At 44.9% G+C, this 26,198-nt stretch overlaps 1 protein-coding gene across 1 annotated transcript in view; it reads left to right on the forward strand.

Moving 5' to 3' along the window:
* LOC148480568 (sickle tail protein homolog) overlaps positions 1-26,198 on the forward strand; it is a 476,900-nt gene that overhangs the window by 402,271 nt on the left and 48,431 nt on the right. Inside the window, exon 5 of the mRNA XM_088454201.1 lies at positions 25,668-25,866. Within this exon, the coding sequence (XP_088310327.1) occupies positions 25,668-25,866 (199 nt within the window). The remainder of the gene's footprint in view (positions 1-25,667; positions 25,867-26,198) is intronic.

Raw genomic sequence — 26,198 nt, forward strand, 5'->3', positions numbered from 1 at the left:
CCAGAAGCATATGTTCCTAGTTTTCATAAGCTACTAAAACAATACATCAAGGCCTCATGTTCTAAATGAAATACTAGTAAAACGGAAATCTCATCATTGAAGCTTTATTGCTCTGTTTTCATTAATCTATTCAGAAGTCCATTAATCCCAGTCACCCCAACAAATAATCGCAATAAAACGACCCTACCGCCTAGGGAGCAGAGTATTTTAGCTTCTCCCCCAACCTACAGAACCCAGAGACTTCCACTATGCAGCCATTGTTTCCCGAGTTTTATGGTTACTCTCACAGCCTCAGTGTAGTAAATGCAAGGCCTGGCTTTGCTTGATCAGTTATGTATGTAAATATCTAGGTGGTTCATCAGTCTCAGACCTTAAAGCGTATCCTTCTGCTGTTATATGAGATTTGTGGCTTTGACTGATGGATGTAAAATAGCAACTGTAATAAATGCTAAACAAGCCTGATTTACAATTAATTACAGTTGCTGTTTTATATCCATTGGGCAAAGCTGGCATTATTGGCTGTTTTACAGGGCCAACTGTGGGCATAGGTGACCTAAGTGCTTGCCTACGGCGACCTAGCTCCAGAGGGGGCCACCAGGGTTGGGTTGGGCAGAGGCCGCTACACTAACAGAAGCTTCCGAGTAGAGAGACACATTTGTGGCCGATGCTGGGACAGAGGTGCTCTGGCTTTTTAAATTTGGAGGCGCCCCCAAGGCAATTGCTGTTCAGATTTAGTCCATCAAGAGTCAAGTAGTCGGTGAAGTTAAGCCAGGACCAAGAGGCAGGAGAGGATCTGACGCTTTGCAAGCTGGGGAATGATACTGACGCCTGTTGTACCCCTATGTTCCCACCAAGATTGACATAGACCAGCACTAGTGTGTCAGGCACTAGGCATGTGGTGGGAACCATATAGGTGGTTTCTAGGCCTGTGCCCTCCAAGATAGAACAAGAGCAAAGTGGTGGTGGTGGGGGGCAACTAATACGTTGCCTAGGAAACCTAACTGATCAGGGCTGGCCCTGTGGCTTTAACAGACTGCAGCTTAGTATATTGATCACCAAGTCTGTATGTGACCCCATTACAATTGGTTTAGCTACAACAACAGAATACTTCTACTGAGGGACTTACCTTCTCAAATCATCTTCACTAGATCCTATTATTCATTACTATGGTCTTAACTTAATATATAGTATATAGAGCAAACTTAATATTAAACTAGCTCTGGAAACTATTTAGTCACCTCTCCTACCTTTATATTATGTTTACAATTTATTTACTACCCCCATAAATACCCAACATTTCATACTGGTAACATTAAGGTATGTACACAAGGTTCATATACAAGGTACATATAAAGTGATGATGTGTTCTCTGGAGATAAAGTGTATAGTTTAATGGATTTACAGCAAATCTATAATATACCTAACCAGGAATTACAGATTTAAACATTATTGTTTCTGTAAAATTCTATTAGATCCTTTGAGAAACAAATGAGCAGACAGTTGGATAGCAAAAAAATTAATTTAAACAAATTCTTAAGATATTTCTAATCCTTCAAATGTTCCTTATGCTCCAGTGGGAGAAAAGATCTTAGTCTTCAATCGTCACAAAGGACCCTAATTATCAAGAAATGGAAGCGTTTCTCCCTCTTTAAACCATATACTGTATAATTGTTATTGAAACCTCAATTTAAATGATACATTGGCCCTCATTCAGAGGCGGTCGTTAGATGCAAGTGGTCGCTCTGAATCAGGGCGGCTGCTTGCATCCTGAACGGCCGCCTCCTTGTCGATCATTAAGCTGTGGGTTACCACCCACAGCTTAACGACCGACCAGGTTGATGGTCGCGATGGTGATCACCATCGGGGCTTACGACCAGACCCTAAGGTTGGGTCTGGGCACTCGTTAGCCCCAGGGAGCTATCTGTTCTGATGGAGCAGGAAGCTTACCACTGACATCACTGATGATGTCAGTGCGGCCGCCCACAAAATGGTAGGCGTTCGTAAAGGAACGCCTCCGTTTTGTAAACCACCCCCCCTGACCCGCCTACCAAACAGAGGCAGCTGTCGATCAACATCGACAGCCGCTCCTTTGGTAGCAAGCTCCGGAGCGACAGAGTTTCTCTGTCGCTCCGGGGCTTGCGCACGCACAGTGCGCCCGCTGCGCGTGCGCAGGCCTAACCATCGAGACGGTTGCGAGCTCATCGGTGCTCGCGACCAACTCTGAATAAGGTCCGTAGTCCCTAATACAATGTGTTCTTCTTTTTGCCCTCTGTGCTTTTAAAGAAATTGTAACATGGTTGGAACTCTATTACATAAATTCTGGGAATGTGTTGGGATCCATCTGCTATGGAAATGTGTATTACGCATTCTTAATAAATGACTATCGAACGCAATTAAAACAGGACTTTATATATTGCAGTACTTAATTTCCCTTAGGATAACATTCCCTCTAAGGATCATTACTTTATTAACTAAATCCTAATTGCAACTACTAGGACAACAATCTCATCAGCCTGGGGAATATGGTCTATCCCATCTTTTTATCAGATCTTAGTAAAAGTTGACAGCATTTTTACCATACAGTATATAAACGTAATGCTGCCTCAGATAAGTCCAATAAACATTTTACTGTGAAACGAAACAATGTGATCCATCAAAAAGAATCATACCTGTATAAGTCATGCTCTGCCTGATTCACAGGAGATACCTGTAAAATATTGTAGTGTTCTTTTGTTGTCCCATTTGCTCGGTGAATATACACACGGGCCACCAGTCCTCACCCCTTTCCGTCAGTATCAGTACTGCCTTTTCATTCCTTTTTTCACTGTCCCAAGTGGTTTATCATTTAGTTGGGACATAAGAATATCAGGTGGTGAGAATTATTCTTATATTATGAGCTTCAGTACATAAATGGTATTTTTAATTGCTACTATCAGATGTGCACATTTTTGGCCTAACCTGATGGTTTACATACATCTCCGATGGTGTGAGATCTGTCCTTGTCCAGATGCCGCACTGCTCCTGTGCAGATCTTGTTTTGCAAGATCGCTTGCAGTGCCCCCTAAGCCGCAGAATGATTGACAGGCTGCTGTTTGGGGGCGATGGACAACGTTCTCTAAAGAGTGGAGAAGAAGAGAATTTGTCCATAACAACCTACCAGCTTCTTCCTATTTTGTTGTCTCATTTTATAGAATTTACTAGCTAGAAGCTGATTGGTTGCTATTTTGAACTTCTCCACTCTTTAGATACATTCTTCCCCTCCCTTCCCATGACTCATGAGATTCACAAGCACCTACTTAGGCGTTTGTGAAGGTTTTTGGGGGACTGTCTGCTATTCGCCAGGGTGGCACATGCAAAAATGCCTGTACAAAACAAAGTAGTGCGTGTCTTGATTCTGCTCACTTTTTCATAACAAATTGCCACATTATGCTCTCAATGCTTGTGGAACAGTATTGTCTCTGGACAATGGGCCAGGTCCTCCACATCAAAACAGGTGCCTTCATCTAGTCTGATCCTGCTTCTCTGAGTTACTGCAGGAGAGGCGCTGACTCTGCTACTCAAATCTTAAACAAGCTCTAAATAAGCAGAGGTGTCAAGGCTGGACTCACTGTCTCACCTTGTGAAATTGTGAAAGGGTACTTCTGGAGACTCAAGTGACAATCTCAGAGTCACACACCATCCCACCATGTGGTAGTTTGAAGAACTCAGACATGCCTGGCAAATTGCTGCCTATGCCATGCTGAACGACACACACATCTGTGAGTAAAGGCTCATGTTCTAGAGAGGCCTCCTATTACATGCAAACGATACCGCTCTCTGTCTCAAGAACACCGACTAATATGTCAAATGGTGTTGCATCATGTATTAGTGACAGCGGTGCAATAAATTTGCCTAACAGGATAAAAATGTGCTTTACCAGTTCCTTATCGTGTGACGCTATTGCTATATCCAGAAGGATCCACAACTGCAAGTGACGTAAGATGAGACAAAACCTCGACCAAGTTGTGCTCTACCACAACCTAATGCCTTGAGGCCAAATTGCCTTTACAAGCCCCAGGTGAAACATCTGGTGGAACCCCTGCCGAAACTCAACAGTCTTCAAAAGTATTCATCTACCAATCTAACTCCTCTCCCAAAAGAAAGTTTTCTCCCTGTTGTGTTTTAACCTTTTTTTTCTCTCTCCTTTTCTCACACTCTTTTTGTTGATATTTTGTCCATTTACACTTGCTTTATCACTCTGTTTCCCTGCCAAGATCACATGCCTTCCCACGGAAGCAGATACTGAGACTTGTGTTGACATGAAACATGATACATCCTGACATGGAATAATTAAGTGAAGTGGCTGCATTATGTAAATGACATAAAAGACAGGAGGAATTTTGCACTGACACTTAAGGGCAAATTCTGCAGGAAGAATGTGCAAAAATGCCGCAGCCAATGAGTAATGAGGCAAATCTTACAGGGAGTTTTAAAATGTCGCTCATGTATACTTGTAAGTTACAGCAACACAGGCAGCTGGCTCTCTGACCATCCCTTCCAAAGTCCCCACTGCCGCCTGGCCATGATGTCACACGCGCTTAGGGTTGCACATTAAAGTTACACAGGTTCTGCGGCTGGCTGACTTCAAGTCTGCATTTCACCTGATTTTAATCAGCCACGGAACCTGTGTATTGCATATGTGTCCCTGATTAAAGGGATATTATTGCAGCCCTGCATGACACACTGCCACAACTCTGCTCATGGAAGTTCAAGAAGCACCATTCAAAAAGAGCATTTGCTGTCAGTGAAGTTGCTGCTGGCACATATGGTAGCTTGTATGTAGTAGTGGTCATCCAGGTCAGCAGTGACAACAGCTCCTACACATTTGCTCGGTCCAAAGCTAACCAGCGGTTTCAGCTTTCCACTCTGGGGAGGTGTTAATGGGTAGAAGCTGTGGATACAGGTATCAATGAGCAATGATCCCTGAGACAGCTAAAGCATACTTACCTACATTTTCTTTCTGTGCTCTGGGAAGTCCAGGGAGAGGGTGGTCCAGATGGGAGGGGTGGTGGCATGGCTCCTCCAAAAGTCGTATCATCACATCCCTGCCTACTTTACATGAAGGGGGAAGGTTGTCTATGCTCCAGGGAGTCCTATAGAGCTCTCTCTAATTTTGGAATCTCATGGAAATTGCGGGAGAGTCGGTAAGTATGAGATACACTTCACAAGCTGTTTGTGTGCTGGAAATATGTAGCTGGCAAACAATTCTAACATCTATGCACAAGTGCATACATATATATTTATACACTAGCTGTTGATCGCTGCTTCGCCCATGATGAAACCGCTTCTGCCAACAATTTTTATTTTATTTGTTCTAGTTGTATTGGTTTGCATAGGGACCCTGTCCATGTGACCAGCAGTGACTGGTGGCAGCAGGGCCTTCACCCAGTACTCCTATCAATGTCACTGTGTGCCCTGTGCACAGACTGCTATGTAGCCTATCCTATTCACCCACCACTCACACCAATGTCACTGTGTGCCCTGTGCACAGACTGCTATGTAGCCTATCCTATTCACCCACCACTCACACCAATGTCACTGTGTGCCCTGTGCCCAGACTGCTATGTAGCCTATCCTATTCACCCACCACTCACACCAATGTCACTGTGTGCCCTGTGCACAGACTGCTATGTAGCCTATCCTATTCACCTCCCACTCACATCAATGTCACTGTGTGCCCTGTGCACAGACTGCTATGTAGCCTATCCTATTCACCCACCACTCACACCAATGTCACTGTGTGCCCTGTGCACAGACTGCTATGTAGCCTATCCTATTCACCCACCACTCACACCAATGTCACTGCCCTGTACACAGACTGCTATGTAGCCTATCCTATTCACCCACCACTCACACCAATGTCACTGTGTGCCCTGTGCACAGACTGCAATGTAGCCTCCTATTCACCCACCACTCACACCAATGTCATTGTGTGCCCTGTGCCCAGACTGCTATGTAGCCTATCCTATTCACCCACCACTCACACCAATGTCACTGTGTGCCCTGTGCACAGACTGCTATGTAGCCTATCCTATTCACCTCCCACTCACACCAATGTCACTGTGTACCCTGTGCACAGACTGCTATGTAGCCTATCCTATTCACCCACCACTCACACCAATGTCACTGTGTACCCTGTGCACAGACTGCTATGTAGCCTATCCTATTCACCCACCACTCACACCAATGTCACTGTGTGCCCTGTGCCCAGACTGCTATGTAGCCTATCCTATTCACCCACCACTCACACCAATGTCACTGTGTGCCCTGTGCACAGACTGCTATGTAGCCTATCCTATTCACCTCCCACTCACACCAATGTCACTGTGTGCCCTGTGCACAGACTGCTATATAGCCTATCCTATTCACCCACCACTCACACCAATGTCACTGCCCTGTGCACAGACTGCTATGTACCCTATCCTATTCACCTACCACTCACACCAATGTCACTGTGTGCCCTGTGCACAGACTGCAATGTAGCCTCGTATTCACCCACCACTCACACCAATGTCACTGTGTGCCCTGTGCACAGACTGCTATGTAGCCTATCCTATTGAAGAGAACACAGGCCCAAAGCACCTCTCCCCCCACCCCTTACCGGCCATGCATACATTGATGGTCAATACATTTTGATTTTGTTATTGCTCAGCTTTAACTTGATGGATAGAGATGAAGTGCAAGTACAAAGTACAGGTTATTTCTAGGAGGTTCCACTACACAATGATGCAGTTTTCATGAAAATCGGTTCAGTAGTTTTTGCGAAAACTTGGAACAAACAGACACAACGTTATTATAATATATATTAGTATAGATCATATTTAACTAAATACATGGGAGAGACAGAATTTCCAAAAAGATGATGTGTGGCCTCGGGAATGGTCCAGCAGAAGTTAACCAGATGCTGCTGGACCATTGTCATGGCTGTTCAACCGCTGCTGGACCATTGTCATGGCTGTTCAACCTCTGCTGGACCATTGTCATGGCTGTTCAACCGCTGCTGGTCCATTGTCATGGCTGTTCAACTGTTGCTGGACCATTGTCATGGCTGTCCAAACGCTGCTGGACCATTGTCATGGCTGTTCAACCGCTGCTGGACCATTGTCATGGCTGTTCAACCTCTGCTGGACCATTGTCATGGCTGTTCAACCGCTGCTGGTCCATTGTCATGACTGTTCAACCACTGCTGGACCATTGTCATGGCTGTTCAACCACTGCTGGTCCATTGTCATGGCTGTTCAAACGCTGCTGGACTATTGTCAAGGCTGTCCAAACGCTGCTGGACCATTGTCATGGCTGTCCAAACGCTGCTGGACCATTGTCATGGCTGTCCAAACGCTGCTGGACCATTGTCATGGCTGTTCAACCGCTACTGGACCATTGTCATGGCTGTTCAACCGCTGCTGGACCATTGTCATGGCTGTTCAACCGCTACTGGACCATTGTCATGGCTGTTCAACCGCTGCTGGTCCATTATCATGACTGTTCAACCACTGCTGGTCCATTGTCATGGCTGTTCAACCACTGCTGGACCATTGTCATGGCTGTCCAAACGCTGCTGGACCATTGTCATGGCTGTTCAACCGCTGCTGGACCATTGTCATGGCTGTTCAACCGCTGCTGGTCCATTGTCATGACTGTTCAACCACTGCTGGTCCATTGTCATGGCTGTTCAAACGCTGCTGGACCATTGCCTTTTTCTGAAAATTGTCTTGCTGGGTATGTCTGGAGAGTGCTGCCTATTCTACATTTGTTGATGAACTTTTTGGGCCTGATTCAGAGATGTACGCTAATGCAATCACAACTGGAATCTCTCACGATCACAGTTGCTAAAATATACTAATGCCTTACAAAGCACAGCCGAGCATAGGGACGCCCCCTGCTGCCTTCTCATCTGTTCAACAACGTGCAACAGCGTAAACATCTGTACGATCGATACACACTCGCAGTCACGCAGCATGTAAGGCAGGTCTGAGCAGCCGCAAACACTTCAGCTCTCCTGACACGTAGAGAGGTCTCTTGCTGCGTAGGAGAACGCAATGGCTAATTTATGCATGTCCATGAAACGGTGTTCAAATGGTCAGACACGGCTGCATTTTTTGCAAACACCCACCCCCCCATTACCACCCCCAAATGCTGGCTACCTATCACTCACTTTGCGAGTGGTTCCTGTGTGCGAGGGTCACCGCAAAGCAAACGCATGTTCAGTGTGACATTAGCACATGCGCTATAGCAAACAATCACACTGCAAAAGTATCGACATTGATCCACGGTGAGCACCACAGGTGCTGCTGAAGATTCAGGTAAGATGTGAGTGCAGAACTTTCACTGTTATATATATATATATATATATATATATATAATGTGTGTGTAGATATATATATATATATATATATTTATGAAAATACAAAAAGTGAGAACGAGCGCCTTATAGTGTACTATACTATATAATTTTATGCACACTTCTATAAATTGCAATGCGTACCGTGTGTGCCTAATAATTAGACATAAAGTGATATGTCCTGGGTCAGCAATCTTGCGTTCCTTTATAGCAGGGATGGGGAACCTCAGGCCCGGGGGCCATATAAGGCCCGCGGAGTCATTTGGTCTGGCCCTCTGAGCTTTTCTCTTCTAGCCTCATCTGGCTAGCATGGTGTCTACAATGGCACCCTGCAGCCAGAATCTATGCAGCAGTGCCGCCTGGAGCGTCCTTAGGACGCTTCAGACGGTCAAACCGCTGCTCTTACAGCTCCCCAGAGCATCCTCAGGATGATCCTGGCATTGCATTAATAACCAGCGATTGTGGCCCCGGCCCATGTGCCGTCACATGGAGGGAGCGTGGCCTGCACCAGGCCTGCAAATAATATTACATATATCAAAATGGCCCTCAGCAAAAAAAAGGTTCCCCACCCCTGGTTTATAGCATAGGATAATCACTTCACTCCAGGTAGGATGATAAATATATATATATATATATACATATAGGTATATATATATATATATATCATACTTGCCTACCTTTTTTTTGCTTACCCGAGGAGGAGAATAAGGTGGGTTGCGACGGGGGCGTATCCTGACAGTTGGCGTCATTAAGCCCCACCCCCTTCACTGTAAATTGCCGTGATTGGTGCAAAATTAAATAGGGGATGGGGCTAAATTACTCAATTCATGAAGTATTGCATAAATAAGCCTCGCCCCCTACACGGGGACACGCGATCGCTGCAGAAATTCTCCCCATTCTGCTCACTTCACTAGGGGTGGGGGGTTACCCAAAAAATCGGGAGCCTCCCACGAATTCCGAGAGGGTAGGCATGTATGAATATTCAATGAATTCAATAAATTAAATTCATAGCGCAAAATCAGTCATTAGCACAAAGGGCCTGATTCAGAGCTGAACGCTCTGACCAGAGCGCTCGCTCTGAATCAGGGCCCTCCTCCATGAAAATGGAGCGGCCTCCTGGCCGCTCGCATAGCTGTGGGTAACCACCCACAGCATATGCGAGCGTCCATGATGATGGTCGTGATGGTCTTGACCATCACGACCATCGGGCTTGTGACGGAGACCCTGCGGTAGGGTCTCGCTGCCGCAAGCCCTGGAGTGATTTTGGCTTCAGACGGTAGGCGTTCCCATGGGAACGCCTCCGTCTGGCAGGCACGCCCCCGGCACGCCCACCAAAGGGGGCGTGCTGTCAATCAACATCGACAGCACGCCCCCTTTGGTGTGAGACCCGGAGCGATGGAGAGCCCGTCGCTCGCCGGGTCTCGCGCATGCGCACGACGGAGCTCCCTCCATCGTGCGCATTCGCAGTGGGGGAACATCGACCCGCTTGCGAGCGTCCTGCGCTCGCGAGCGGGTCTGAATGACCCCCAAAGTGTTTTAGTTGTTGCTTTTGTCCAGTATCCACATCAATTGCAGCACCCTTCACATAAATTCTAAAGTAAAATGGATAGGGGCCACAGATCGTGTAGTATTTTAAGACATAAAATGTTTATTTCAGAATTTGCACGTACATTGTATAAGATAAAAACTGGAAAATATGAAAATCATAGTATAGATAAATATATGTATATATAATTATATATATATATATTATTATTTTTTTCGTGCACTGCAGAGGCTCCAATCTGCCTAGAACAATTTCCCTGTTTGCATTGTCCCTCACCCGTTAAATGTCAGCTCTGGGAGGTAATGAAGGTGTGTTATCATAAGGATCTCTACATAACAAAAGACTCATAACATTTGCGACAGCGATTGTGTCAGAATAGCACAGCTGGAGGATTAGAAACCTCAGAGATAAGTGTGAGGCAGTTGTACACTTTGCTTCATATTTCATTATTTTATAATTACTTGGCGGGGCTGCCCCTTACTGCAATCCTTTAATCTTATATTACATAACAGGCAGTGGATAATTCTGTCTCTGTTGCTATAAATCGAAAACGCTGTTCTCAATAGGACCAACGCATTGTATATAATACCTGTAACTGAAATCCCACCCAATACTTCTCTAAAACTCAAAAGAAAATGAAAAGGCAATCACTTGATCCCAAGCTTTAGGGATAATATATCAGAACCTCAAATAGCTGCTACCGGCATATTTTGTCAGGAATGACAAACTGAGCCCTGTTGAAACTTATAGAAGTTAAAAAAAAAAGTCTGTATTGTTAGAAGGTATTAAACGTTAAATTGATTCCGGCTCTAGAGGAAAAATGTTCTACATGGATCCAGAACAAATGCAGAGCAAGCTATAAACATTAGCACAAGCTAACCTTCTTTTATAGGTCTGTGACCCATTGTGTGAGCTGGCTTTCCTTCCCTTTGAGACGGGGATTAGTAGTATATTCGCCATGCCAGTGGCTAGCTCAGTTTGATGAGTTTGGGCATGAAAACATGATTTCTTTCAATGAATAATCTCAGTATCTTAATGCTGTAAAACAGAAAACCGTACAATATCGCTAGTAACCCATTCAGTTTATTTTCTATTGTGAATGCCTTGGGGTAAAGATCTTCAAGTAAACAGTGCACTACATAGTTTTTGATGGCGCCCTCAGGGAAGGGGACATGTAGGTGGAAGGTGCTGGGGGTGTGGTGTCACAAATCACATTCTTGCAGCACCAACCCCCACTTACTGTAGTCCCAACCTCGAGGGTCATGATGCAAAGTAAATTTCGTATTTTAATGACCATTAGATCTCTATCGCAGTAGTGAGCAAATTTAATTCATTTAATAACTTTTTATGGCCAATGTGTGTGGAGTTTGTATATGCTCCCCATGTTTGTGTGTGTTTCCTCCAGGTGCCCCAGGATCCTCCCACACTCCGAAAATATACTAGCAGGTAAATTGGCTTATGACAAAACATATATCTCTACTGTGTATATGTATGTCCAAGTGATAGGGAATATAGTAAGCTCCACTGGGGCAGTAACTGAAGGCAAACCTCTCTGTAAAGCGCTGCGTAATATGTATGCACTATATAAATTACTGTTAATAAATGCATTTAAGTGGATTGAGGGCCTAATTCAGCAAGGATCGATGATGCGATCGCGGCAGCAAGCGCGTACGCAGTTCTGCGAAATTTTGCAATGGACTGCGATCGCAATGCTGCCACAGCACAACATAAAGAAGCACTTTTCACTTTACTCACATCCATAATACCTTGCAAGTCCGCGAAAACATTGGTACCATCGAGTACCATCGGAGCCTCACGCACAATTAAGACAGGTCAGACCTCACTCACAAACTGCTAAACTTCCCCCCGCCCCGTCACCACCCACAAACTGTACTGTCAATCACTCTGCGATGAGTCGGCGTACACACTGTGAGGGTGGTGTCCGCACTGACATCTAAATTGCAGTGTAAAAATAAAGCTATGCAGTATTTGTGGGCTACATGCAAAAACAGCCAGTATTTACCCTACATGTAAAATAAAATGTATGTATTTGCACCCCTTGCATTGCAAAATGGTTTGTCCTTGTTCATAGTTACCTGCTATATCTTACTTTATTCCCAAAGCTGAATCAGGCCCTCAGACACATTACAAAGTGGATATAATGATTATGATCATTTTACTCATAATGCAGTTTTCTACAAGTTTCTTGATTTCTGTTAAATCACATAAAAAATGTTTTATTTATTTGCGTTTTTGTTTTTTTTTACTTTTTAAAATCCCACACTATTAAACATACTGTATCAGCAGCGGCACCGAGAGGGGGGGAGCGGGTACTAATTACCTGGGCTTGTTGGAGGGATCCGGGACCGCTGCCACCCACCCTTTCTCCCTCTTACCTGTCAGCAGCCCAGCACACACTGCTGTGTGCTGGGCTGTAGTGGGACCAAGGAGACTACTGCCACTGAGCAGCAGCAGCAGCAGTCTCCTCTCCCCCACTGGATTTGCCCCTGACGGAAGGGCTCACAGCGCCCCCTCGCTGGCTTGTGGCGCTGCAATTTTTTTGTTCACTAAAAGGGGCGAAGTCACGCTTCCCGCAATTAGGCCACATCCCCCAAGTGTAACGGGTCCCGGGGCAGCTCTCTACGGCACTGCGTATCAGTATCCTTCCCCTTTCCCAAATAGAGCAAGAAACACTCTTTATTTTTTATAAAGTGTTCGGTACACTTTTATCATGCTATTATATCTCAGCTGCAGCAGTTTTGCTAGATTTGCATAATTGGGAATGCCTTAAATTCATTCAACCAATCAGACGTCATCAGCTTGCAGAGTGCAGCAGAGGTTGTCCCTCCAAACAGACACATTTGCGCCTTTTAGGCACACTTGCTGACTTTATGTATCTCCTCCCCGGGAGAAGCCCGAGGAGGAGATTCTGTTAACTACTTTGGGGGCGGAGCTGGACTGTATATGTCATTAGGCCCTGCCCCACCACATAGAAACGGCGTGATTCGCAGGTCCGTGAGTAGGGGGTGGGGCTAAATTCCTACTCGCGGACCCGAAAATTCCCGGTAAAATCTCCCCATCCTACCCACTTCCCTAAGAAGAGGTGGGATGCGGGAGATATGCCTACTCTTCCTGGTGGGCGAGGGTTACCCGAAAAATCGGAAGCCTCCGGGAACTTTTGGGAGAGTAGGCATGTATGCTTTTAGGTGGCCATCTTGGATACATTAAGAGTTGACTATCCCTTACTGTAGCTGCTATTACAAGGCACGGCCCCCTCCTGAGAGCTATAAGTGAAAAAGTGCGGCCGAGTCGCCAGAGCAAAAAAAAAAGCAAATTGTGGGGAAGAAACACATCTTCAGTTTACGTACAACTCTGATTCAGATCTACAGTGTATATATATAATTCTTCTGATCTTACAGCAATCAGAGAGGGAAACACATATACATAGGTATAAGCGCAAGTCTGCTGTTGGAGGAGGAATCCCGGATGAGAGGTGAGGAGTGTTGCGGTGCTGTCAATTAAACAATCTCAGTTCCGCCCCCGCTGTACAATGCTGCAATTCACGGAATTGGGCACCACGTGGTGGGGTCACGATAATGTAATTGTGTATCGTATTATAGAGACCTCAGACCACCCATTTCTCTGAGGAAGTAGACGGATCCAAGGCACTGGTCTACTCTCTCAGGACTCAGATAGAGCCCCCTCCCCCCAAATTTGGGAATCTCCCATACATTCCGAGAGCATATGCAAATATGTAATATGAACTTATGTATACTTCTCTTCATTATGATTTGAAATAACGTTTTTGTTTATTTGTTTAAATTGAGCTTTTTACATTGCAACCATGGTGAGAAAAGAAGAATCCAATAATAACAGTTCTTATGAGTTTATCTCCCTTAATGTACAACATATGGATACATTTATTTATTAAATATGTCTTGTGGGCTTGAAGTACAGAAAAAAATCCATAATAATGTGCAGGGACAAAAGAAATATGTTTGATATCAAACTTTTAATACATTATTCTTGTATTAAGACCGTCAGACATTTTATTGCTCAAATAGGGCTAGAGCCAAAATAACGTTGTAATTAAACTGGTATCCCAGGGTACAGTATATAGACAGAGCATGTCTGGGCCTCCTGGTATCCCAGAGTACAGTATATAGACAGTCTTCAGAGCATGTCTGGGGCTCCTGGTATCCCAGAGTACAGTATATAGACAGTCTTCAGAGCATGTCTGGGCGTCCTGGTATCCCAGAGTACAGTATATAGACAGTCTTCAGAGCATGTCTGGGCCTCCTGGTATCCCAGAGTACAGTATATAGACAGTCTTCAGAGCATGTCTGGGCCTCCTGGTATCCCAGAGTACAGTATATAGACAGTCTTCAGAGCATGTCTGGGCCTCCTGGTATCCCAGAGTACAGTATATAGACAGTCTTCAGTGAATGTCTAGGCCTCCTGGTATCCCAGAGTACAGTATATAGACAGTCTTCAGAGCATGTCTGGGCCTCCTGGTATCCCAGAGTACAGTATATAGACAGTCTTCAGAGCATGTTTGGGCCTCCTGGTATCCCAGATTACAGTATATAGGCAGTATTCAGAGCATGTCTGGGCCTCCTGGTATCCCAGAGTCCAGTATATAGGCAGTCTTCAGAGCATGTCTGGGCCTCCTGGTATCCCAGAGTACAGTATATAGACAATCTTCAGAGCATGTCTGGGCCTCCTGGTATCCCAGAGTACAGTATATAGACAGTCTTCAGAGCATGTCTGGGCCTCCTGGTATCCCAGAGTACAGTATATAGACAGTCTTCAGAGCATGTCTAGGCCTCCTGGTATCCCAGAGTACAGTATATAGACAGTCTTCAGAGCATGTCTGGGCCTCCTGGTATCCCAGAGTACAGTATATAGACAGTCTTCAGAGCATGTCTAGACTAGGCCTCCTGGTATCCCAGAGTACAGTATATAGACAGTCTTCAGAGCATGTCTAGGCCTCCTGCACTCAGCGTGACCTCTCTGCATCTTTTATGGTATTCTCAGAAATCAAAATTGCACATTATCTAACCTGGTCACTGGAATTATTCATAAATGTAGGGTGCTGAAGAGTATACTGGCGCTACATAAATACACGGTAATAATAGTAATAATAATAATGATAATAATAGATAATAGAGATGTCACAGCAAACTCGCAATGCGAATTCCAAACTCGCATAGATTTTCCAGAGGAAATTTGCATTTGTTTTGTGCGCACCCCCATCTCCCCCCCCCCCCCCAGGAGCAGGTGAAAAGGTAGGGAAATTCCTTATTGTAAGGTAAACATGTCAGGAATTGCTTCAGTACCCCTTGGACCCTCTCCCCAATGAATAATTAGGCACTTACTAGTTTTTATTAGCTTAACTCGGCCTATAATTAGCTATTATTCTTAGGTGTAAAACATTTTCGTTAGTTTAGGCAGACCAAGCTTAATAAAAGTACTTATTGAAGCAATCAATAATTGTGTGGGGGGTGGATTATTAATCAAATTTTTTTTCCATAATTTTATTTTTAATATATGAAGTCGACTGAAATTATTCCAAAAACAACTATTTTTATTTATTTTTTAATTTGTTTTATTTGTTTGCATTTAAACAGAAGTTTCAGAAGTTTTTTTTTAAGATTTGTTTTAAAGAAAATGCAAAAATCAGCCATTTGACACTTTTTAAAAACCTCCAGTACTCCCCTTATGGCCACTAACAGCCTTCTATATGGTCCTGTAATCTCTGTTAGCAATTTTTGGGGTTCCAGGATAATTTCCCAACTTTTTCATACATTTCTCCCAGTTGGCTTTCTGAACAAAATTTGCAGAAACCGTCACTGCGAGTATCGTGATTTGGAATTTTTAATTGGATCTGGGAGCGTGCATACGTGTGGAGTGTGCGAATTTCATAAAACAAATTCGCACCTAATTGGATTGACACCTATTAATTAATTCAGTGCCTGATTAACAACAGGGCGGCCAGGTAGTGGCCCCCCACACACCTCGTGTGTGTGTGTGTGCGTGTGTGTGCGTGCGTGCGTGCGTGCGTGCGTGCGTGCGTGTGTGTGTGTGTGTGTGTCAGTCATAATGTGAACTGGGGACACGACAGTGTGTACAGCATATAGTTGCCCTGGTGCCCCCACAAACGTTAATCTTGCCCTCAGTAAACTATATATTTAAAGCAATTAACTTTATTAGGGCCTCAATTAACTGGCTTTTAACCTCCTGATGACTTTAATTTAGTACATTATGCTCCTTTTCTTTCTAGCTTCTCTACTTTATAGAATACAGTCTTATCCAAATATGTCTGATTTTATTAATGGAAGCCTTTTTGTAAGGACATTAGATAATAAGGGCGCTACAAGTTGATGATTTCTTCCAGTAATTCACTACAGGCTATAAATACAGATGAGTCGGAATTATGCGCAGGTCGAATTACAGAGAGGAACCGGCGTTGGATTACAGAAGTGCAAAGTTAATATTTGGGATTCGGCTTTTGGGACTCGGACACTGAAGCGATTATCTACAAACTGAGACACCCTCTTGCGGCTCCTTGAGACGGCGCATTTCCACCTCTGAGCATCTGTAGGCGCCACCATCGGTGCATCATCAATACTGGCACCAGCCCTATGGGAGGTGCAGTTTTTCCACCTGTGTAAGTGGTTCAGCATCTCAGGGCATAGCCGCTTTCAGCGACACGCCGGCATCTGCTTAGCCACCCCACTGTAACTTCCCGGGAACGCCCACTACAAACCACACAAATCTCTACTACGTCTCTAAGCTGTAGCAATCGGGATGAATACACAGTGTGACTCTGCAACACATGCACAGACTTGTAACATCGGCCGTTTTGTGTCTACATTCTATGGGATGGCATAACGCACTGCGGCTCCTGATTCACTATACACTACTGATCGCAGAATCCCCATTATCAGGAATCTGCACATGTGCAGTACGAGTCCTGCGAAATCGCAGGCGGGTCCCCATGTGCCGCTGCCTGACTGACAGGCAGAGGCATATGCGGGGCGGTGTGGGGGTCGGCCTGCATTCCCAGAAATGGGGTGTGTTGCCCCCATTTTCCGGGAGTGTCAAGGCCAGTATTAGCGTCCATGGACGTAGATTTCTTGGCCTTGCAGGCTGACAAGACCCAGCCAGGCTGCGGTAAGCTTCAGCTACCGCAGCCTGATCAAAGCGCAGCGCTGGGATCGCAGATGCAGCAAGGAAGAGTCAGACTCCTCTTGCTGCATTTGCATTTTTGCAGGACAGAATTGCACAGACACTTTTGTGCAGCTTTGCAATTCTGTCCTCGTTCCACAATTTGTGAAATTTATAGAGCTGGGACCACGATGGAGTTAATTCATCCTGCTCTGTGGTGAGGTTGTAGAATAAGGGAGGAGGCCGGGCAGGATAAAATGAGAAGGAAATTCTGGGTGGAACAAATAGTGTGAAATCTGTACAGAAGACTTAGGGATCTATTCATTATCACAGTGGTTCCCAAACTGGGTGCCGTGGCAGCCTGGGGTGTCTCAGGGCACTTGTAGGGGTACCACGGTTTGGTGGTCCAGTAGCAAATAAAATGATTTTTCAGCAGTGTGATAAGCAAAACCAGTGCTAATGACTGCCAATCACAAAATATGTGGGTAAAAAGAAGCGCAGCCCTGTTAACCACCACATAACTGAACCTAAGGGTGACATATAAGTACAAATTACTTTATTTAATTCTTGCTGAATTTCTAAATAAGAAACTTTTAACCCAGGTGTGCCGTGGAAAAAATGCCGATACTCTAGGGCGCCATGATTCAAAAAGGATTTGGAACCACTGCATTATCACTTAATTTCTACAAAAGCAGGAGAAAATTAACATTTTCACCTACTTTTGGAGAAATGAAGTATCGGGGCCATTCATCATAAAGGTAATGTATCTGTGATATCTCCTGCTTACCTTTCTCTCTCGAAGTGGCCCTTGTCATCATACACTAGTATGGGACCTAAATTCATCAAGCTCCCAAAATACTATATTTTCGGAGCTTGACAGTGGGAGGAAGACTGACCATCTCCAGATGGCGTTTGCACACACCCGGGTTTCGAAGAGGATCTCTCCGCCCCTGTCCTGCTCCTTCTGCCGGACGCTGTGGCTTTGTGCGCCTGCGTGAACTCTAGTTCATGTAGGCACATTAGCACTACTGAGTCAGACTCGGCAGTGTTAAGTTTCCCTGACTCGAGAGGAGCAGTGAAAACGTTTGGGGAGACAGCTGATTTTCGAATCAGCTGTCTACGGGCCGGAGCAATGATGAATTCCTCTGGCACTCGTCGCAAATTAGAATATTAAGGGGCCTATCCAGTAGACGACTTTTTGAACAATCCGACCAAAACCAGGAGGTTTTGGGCGGATTGTTAAGAAAGTCGTCTAATGGATAGCCGGCAATGACCAGCGTTGCGCGTGCACGCTGGGTCCTTGCCGACCTCAACTATCTGTGTGATCATGCCGGTCAACCTGACGACGATCATCAGGTTCCACATGTTCACAGATAGGAGGTCGGTCTCCTGCACTGAATGACGTTCAGTGAATGCCGTTCACTGCGGGCACCGCACCCGGCGACTTGAAGGACTGAACACTAGACGTTCAGTTTTTCAGGTCGCCTAATGGATAGACCCCTTTAATTATTGGGGTCTGTCCGGACCCCAATAATCAACATAATGAATAGACTCCAAGGACAAAATTGAAATAACGTGAAAATGCTGCACATCACTAGGCAGATCTGCAGGAAATAGACAATCCTGCCACTTGGAGAGGATTCCACCCGTATGTGAATCCAAACCAAACTGAACACATCAGTAGGCCGCCGCTCTTGGTGAGTGGAAGAATCGTTCATGGAATTGGCAATCATTTTGGGGGGGGGGGGCAAAAATGGCACTATCTAAGCAAGGGGTCAGCTTTTTGCCGTCAATGTGCCGACTAAACTCTGTGTAGTTATATATATGCACACACACACGTATATATCAACTAATAGGGAGAGAGAGAGATCCAGAGCAATAATGGATATAGGATATCTGAGCCAATATCACAGTATTCATTTCCAGCTTTATTGTTTTATTGTGACTCCGGTCTGACTTATATGCTAATTATATTAATGAGTAAAAAACTATATCAAAGGAACTCAGATCCTGTCCCCTGGCCCATTACCCATCACTCACTGTATTTAGCTTAGTATATGAAACAAATCATTCTTCGCAAAGTGATATTTGTTGTTTGCTTTGGAACGATTACTGGGTTATACAAGCAATGCTATAAAGAAAGCTTGTGGTTGCACCATTAAATGGAGTTATAATGTCCTAAAGATACAGAAGTTCAGCTGTGTAAAAAAAAAAAAAAAAGAATTCTGTTTACTATTTGTTGTTCTGCTTCATTTGCTTTGATCCCATTTTTTTACATAACTATCCAGAAATCACAGCTGTTAGTGGATAAAACAGACTGTAAGGGCTGCAGGTTTGGGTGTAGGTTTATTAAGCGCATTGTTAAAATCAAGATGAAAATGAAGAACACAGTTTACTACCAAAATTGGAAATATTTCTACTCTCGGAAGAAGAATAATGTCTGACCAGATGTTTGCAAGCATTGGCAGAGCTGATATATATGTAGTCACCTTTCCTGAATTTGTTTCCAACCTTTCATGTATATATATTTTTTTTAGTTCTTATTAAAGAGACTTATAGAATGTTTTCTATTTTTATACCAGCATTTGCTTAGGAATCTTGGGTTTGCAAAATATGATCATTTATTTTATGGTGAAAATAACTTTTCTTTCCAAGTACAATTTTATTTGACTCATTTGTAAAGAGCGGACCCTTTCTTTGAAAGCACTAGCTTTTCTTCTTATAAGTGGCAGTCGCTTCACTCCGTTCCCTTGTTCACTCACTGCCATCATGTACTGTAATAAGTATACTGCACCTATATATTCAGGGGCGGCCTCCGATGATGAAGTATTGAACTCGCTGGGAGGGATACTTAAGTATCCAACTCGCAGCGGGGGATAGATTACACTGGAGCAATTCATCATTGCTCCGGTGAGGGGACAGCTGCTCCGAAAAGCAGCTGTCCCCTCGGATAGTATCGCAGCAACAGATGTAGCTGCTTCACTTACCTCCTCCCCGTCATCGTGGCTACGCATGCGTGACCGGAGGTAATGCATGCGCACAGCCACCGGGGAGTAAGTGAGAAGGCGGCGGAGGGATCCGCTTGGAATTCCTCTTCGCATCCCCGGAACTCCTTCCCATAGGAAGGAGCGGGGCTATGAGAGCAAGCACCGTCTGAAGATGGATGCTGAATATCTGCTGTGTTTCCGCATGGCTACCGGGCCATGTATCGTTTGCTGAATAGGCCCCTAAGTCTCTTATAGTATCCAGTCCAGTTATGTTAGTGAACTTACCATCATCACCCTATTTTGTCAGGAATTGCATAGCTGCCCTCACAGGGGCGTATTAACAGAGGAGGGGGCCCGTGTACAGTCTCCGTAGTGGGCCCCCTCCTCTCTTGTCGACGACACAAGCGTGCAGACTCTGGTGCTGTGGCAGAGTCTGCTGCGCATGTGCAAGTTTGCGGGCATTGTGCCATGGGACTACGGGAAGGTAAGTATTAAAAAACATGGGTGCAGTATCTTTTGGGGGTGATGTATCAACACCTTCTAAAGAGGAAAGCTGGAGAACTTGTCCATAGCAACCAACCAGCATTTAGCTATTATTTATCGCGTACGTTCTATAAAATGATAGCTAGAAGCTGATTGGTTGCTGTGGTCAACTTCTCCACCTGTCCTCTTTACATCATTTAATAAATCTCACTGTTCCCTTGTAATTGTTTTGCTTAGCAGCCGCTGATTATGGGGTCTGATGCAGAGTTGGAAATTTACATAAATGGCTGATATAACATCTCTGCATCAGCAGAATATGCTCCTGGTGTACTAGAAGCCATCATCATCATCATCATCAGTGTGTACTGATACATCTCCTAACAGGCTTATACACACTAACGTGCTGGTCTTCATGGGCCCCATAAATGTGAACATGCCCCTTACTGATCTTTGCCTATGTGTGAGGGCCACTTAACTCCCCTCCCCCCGTCTCCGCCAGTCATAAGTGTAGATGCGGTTAAAGGGCCCGATTCTGAGTTGTACGCTATACCAAAGTTTTTGTAAATGGAGCTTTATTTTTGCTCTGCGAATGCTTCAAGGTACTTTAATGTAGTTTCGCACTTCAAGTCTTATTTGTGATGGACAGGCAGGGAGCATTTGGAAGAGGCAATAGGGAGTGTCGGCTAAAAACGCAGCCGTGTCTCGACCGTTACGGGGGCGTGTCATATCCTGCGTCTGCGATGTTGTATGCAGGAATCATGGCTCCGGCGTCTCAGTTACAGCGGCCCTTCTGTCTGGCCATAGACTCACTCAGGATGTCAATGTTTGCATGATCTGCGTCTGATGTTGCGTATGTGCTCGCAGTTGCAGACAGCTGCAATGGTTCAGGTGGGCGTCTCAGTATAAGTGACGAGCGTATATTTTTGCATATCCACAGCTATGGGAGCATTAGCGTACAATTCTGAATCAGGCCCCGAATGCTTTTGACTCTCCATTCTCATGTCTGCGGGTCTTCAGTTTCCGAAATATGCGCAGACTGAATTCCACAAAGATATGCTACGCAAACTGGCGTATATATTCACCTCTACATCAGCCCCTTAATGCTTATAGGGCACCTTACGCAATGTGTGGCTGCGGTCATAATGAGTTACTATGGCAGAAATCTTCCTTTGATTTGGTTTGCATATCTTTGGGAAGGGAGCAAAAACAAGCGAGACCTTCCTGCTCGTAGAACCCACATAGAATTACTGCACCAGGTTCTGGAGGTTAATCACATCTGCCCCTATCGTACTATCCAATTAGCCCCGAACATTGTTCTGGCGTAATGAATCCCCGCGATCCACAAAAAAATTTAATTTTTTTCCAATTATCCCCGTTTTGTCACCGATATTTTTTTTCACCGTATCCTATTATTTCTAACAAAATATTAGGATATATCTCACAGAAACACATAGGGTTTGCAATAAGCTCGTAGACCTATTTGTTTTCGCCTTTTTTTGGAGTGAAAAAACGGCACTTATCGTGGATTATTTTTCGGGACCTGATGTGTCCCGAAAAATAATCTACGATAAGTGCCGGGGTGAAGGCGGCAACTCCAGCCCCGCCGCGATCAATAATCAACATACTTTAGCGCTGCTATTTGGTTACCCCCCTATGTCTAGCTTACAGTCAAGTAACCAAACCTGTACCCCATAGTAGATGTTTAAAAAGTTCTGCGGGGTGGTTTGATATTACTTGGTGGAGCCTCTTGGTGATCCAGAATCAACACGCTGGTCAAGACACGGATTAACCACTTACTAAATGTTGATACTATATTTGCATCAAATGCATTTATCCCTAATTTTATGTATCCCAGTCTTTTATGTTCCTTTGCAGCCACTGCCAGGCATATCTTTCTGTCACCTAGCATTCCTATTCACTTTCAATTACAGTTTAATCCAAATATTACTATTATTATTATTCCATTTTATTTATAGGGTGCCACAGGTGTTCCGCAGCGCCGTACAGAGGGCACAACACTAAGACAGCACAGTGTAAAACATTTCAGTACAAACTGCACTAAATATCGATACAGCCACTGATGAAATGTGTGCAATTGAAATATACAGCGTCAGCTGTCCTGTAGCCAGAGGCGTAACTATGTATTTGAAGGCCCCATTGCAAAGTTTGTAGGGGCCCTTATGTACCACCCAAAGGTGAAAAATGTACTCTGACAAGGAAGATGGGACCCCTCAGCTCTGAGACCCATAGCAGCTGCACACCCATGTCTGCAGCGGTTAGCATATGTCCAAATGGCAGGTCTTGGTCGTAAGACAAAAACAAAAACAAATGATTGGGGTCCAGGGGCAGAGAGCCCAAGGAGGATGTGTAGCTGGTGTGCAAGAGAAGTAGGTGATGAGAACAGGAGGGAGGAGGACCCTGCTCATGGAGCTTACAGTCTAAAGGGAAGGGGAAGACATAAGGAATGAGCCGTTGTAAGGGGAGCTAAGGGCAGAAAGCAGGTGTGAGATAACTGGAGAGCGGAAGAGGGTGAGGCAGACTACGTGGTGACATGGTTAAGTGGTGGACAGATATGCTTTTATGAACAGGTGGGTTTTCAGCGCCCGCTTGCAGCAATGCAGGCTGGGAGATAGTCTATTTGGAACAATTATGTTCCACTTAATGTGTAGGTAGCATAGTTATTTCCATGGCCTGGGTGCATAACCATGGGCGCAACTACCCTGGGTGCAAGGGGTGCAACTGAGGGGGGGGGGCCATCTTACTTGTCAAAGTCACATGTGTTATATTTAGTTTTCACCATTGGGTAGTACATAGTGGCCCTTACAAACTTTTGCTATGGGGCCTTCAAATTCTGTACCTAGTTACTCCCCTGTGCATAACCCTACATTAAGCCACATAAAATGTAATTGCCCATTTTATAGCCCAGTTTATGTAAATACGCTTCTGAAACTTACTGACCCCACCCGTGTCATCGTCTGCTATGGATACCTTACATTCTAGGCATACTTACCGACATTCCTCTGCAGCTTTCCGGGAGCAGCAGGTGGGGCTCTGCTGCTCTCCTCTTCGGGGGGCAGGGCCAGACGATAGACTCCATTAGGCCCCCTTAAAAGAAAACACTCGCGATTTGCGGGTCCGTGAGGAGGGGGTGGTGCTAAATAACCCGATTTGTGCCTTTTAGCCCCACCCCTTCCCTACGGAGCCGAAAATTCCAGGTAAAATCTCCCCATCCTGCCCACTTCACTAGTAAGGGAGATATGCCTACTCTTCCGGGCGTGCGGGGGGTTACCCGGAAAAATCGGGAGCCTCCCGCTATTCCCGGGAGAGAAGCCATGTACGATTCTAGGTCATCTACAAGATTATTCATAAAAAGATTAGAAACGACAGGGATGAACACTGACCTTTGTGGTACACACTACAAATCTGTAGCCAAGTCTGAATAATTATAATTATCCTAATATCTAATGATGTACGCTTCCATCTAGAGGATTTATGCTAATCACCGACTGCTACAGTCACAACGTGGGTAGAGGAATTAGTAAGGGGACATTATATTAGCAAATGGTACCTAAAGAAAATAAATTAGAAATAACAATTAACGGTTAGAGTTTGTGTTGGATAATGTTTCAAGTGTGGATCTTTTAATCATTTAACAAACTACTCCTTAAAGAAAAGTTACAAGCCGCTTATCTGCAGCCTATTCTGTTGAGTTATCCCAGCGACCATATGTTCTTCTCTCCCCTCAAGGATAGCAGCACTGCTTTAATCAGTGTATAATTTACGTTATTAATGCTTTACCCATTAGATTGTAGATGTTTTCATGGTTTATCCAGAATATCCAGCGTAGCTATTTTTATGCATAAATTCATGTGTATGCCATGCTTGTTATACTCACAGGCTGTATAAGGAATAATAATCCTGTTTTGATTAAGGGATGAAAAGCATGGAATGCAAAGTAGGTTTGAAGTACCCAGGTGAAGGCACTATTGAGCTGTAGGACAATTTCTGGGCCCCAACATGTATCTACTGCAAGAACTAATGCTATACTCATTGGTCTGCATACATATCAGTGTCCAGTAATCTTCACAGAGTTCCAGGTGCTAGGGGCTTACCTATGTCGTGTGGATTTCCTGCGCCTCATAGGGTGTGGTATGTTAGGTCAACAGCTATCAATGTCGGCATGCAGTATGTCGACATGCTTAGTGTGTTGATAGTGGCCATGTTGACATTCATCATGTCTACACGAATGGCATGTCGACATAACGTCCCTGTTAGCCCTGCAGTCACTTACCTGGTCCCGGCGGGAGCAGCAGGTTTCCAGGTCTCAACGGTCATGTGACCGTCACTTCCGGCACAGACCTCTGAAGGAGCACGGTATTGATGAGTATTTTAACCCTGTCCCTAATCCTGATTCGTACACCTAACCGTAACCTCCCCTTACAGCCTAACCCTAACCTCCCCTTACAGCCTAACACTGACCTCCCCGCGTAGCCTAACCCTAACCCTCCTAGCGGCGCCTAACCCTGTCAGCATTCTGAGAATCTCAACATTTCACATGTCGACATTGTAAACATGTTAATAGTCCGATGATGTCGACATGGTCCCTGTCGACATGTTGAACCATGTTGACATGGTGGTGTCGTTATTGTGAATGTGGACATGGCAACTGTCGACAGTTTGGCTGGACCCCATTAAATATAGCTCGCTGTCATTTTATAATTTAAGGGCCTGATTCAGCCGTGCACTGCTGATGGCAAATTCCCGATTCTCGGGAATCTGCACGTGTGCCAACCCCGTACTGCGTATCAGCCCCTACTTTGGAAGAATTTTTTAAAAATTGCCTTTCGCAATACAAGCTAAAACCATGTTGCTGTGCAAGATGAAGATCAGTCCTGATGTACGGGACAAGGGGCGTGGTCTGTCAGGAAGTAGGTGTGGCTTCATGGGGTTGCGGTGGATCTGGGTGGAGTTTTGGTGGATCTGGGGAGATTTTGGGCTAATCATGGGTGTGGCTTATTTTGTCCTGACTTGAATGAAATGAGGGAGCCCTTATACAGTAGGTAACACCTCCTAAAGGTTTCTGCTCTCTCTCCCGTTACAGGTGTACTCTTTCTACAGTATGGGGAGGACACAAAGAAACTGCAGATGCCGAATGAAATTACCAGTTTAGATACCATACGTGCCCTCTTCGTAAGTGCCTTCCCACAGCAACTGACAATGAAGGTCCTGGAATCTCCCAGTACAGCCATTTACATTAAAGACGAAGGCAGGAATATTTATTATGAATTAAGTGATGTAAGGTAAGCAAAACATTGCACACTGACTAATGAGAAACTAATGATGTACAGTATACTGTAAACGGATCACTTTCAAAGTCATAACTGCAATGGATCTTACAGTGCACTATCCCAGGCATTCCACAGGGGTCCAGGCAACTCCACGACGGTGGCAACTATGGCAGATGCATTGTATTATGGACTGGGACAGTGACAGTAACAGTACCTTTCTATTGTCCCTGCTCGATCACCGCCAAGGAGGAGGTTGAGCAGAAGGAGGCACATTGGCTTTTTTGACCCTTATGAGCCAGATGTCATAGTCCTGACTCTCTAGTCATCCCAAGTGCTCCGTCAGC

This window comes from Taudactylus pleione, unplaced genomic scaffold, assembly GCF_031769625.1.
Source record: "Taudactylus pleione unplaced genomic scaffold, aTauple2 ptg000610l, whole genome shotgun sequence".
NCBI classification, from domain to species: domain Eukaryota; kingdom Metazoa; phylum Chordata; class Amphibia; order Anura; family Myobatrachidae; genus Taudactylus; species Taudactylus pleione.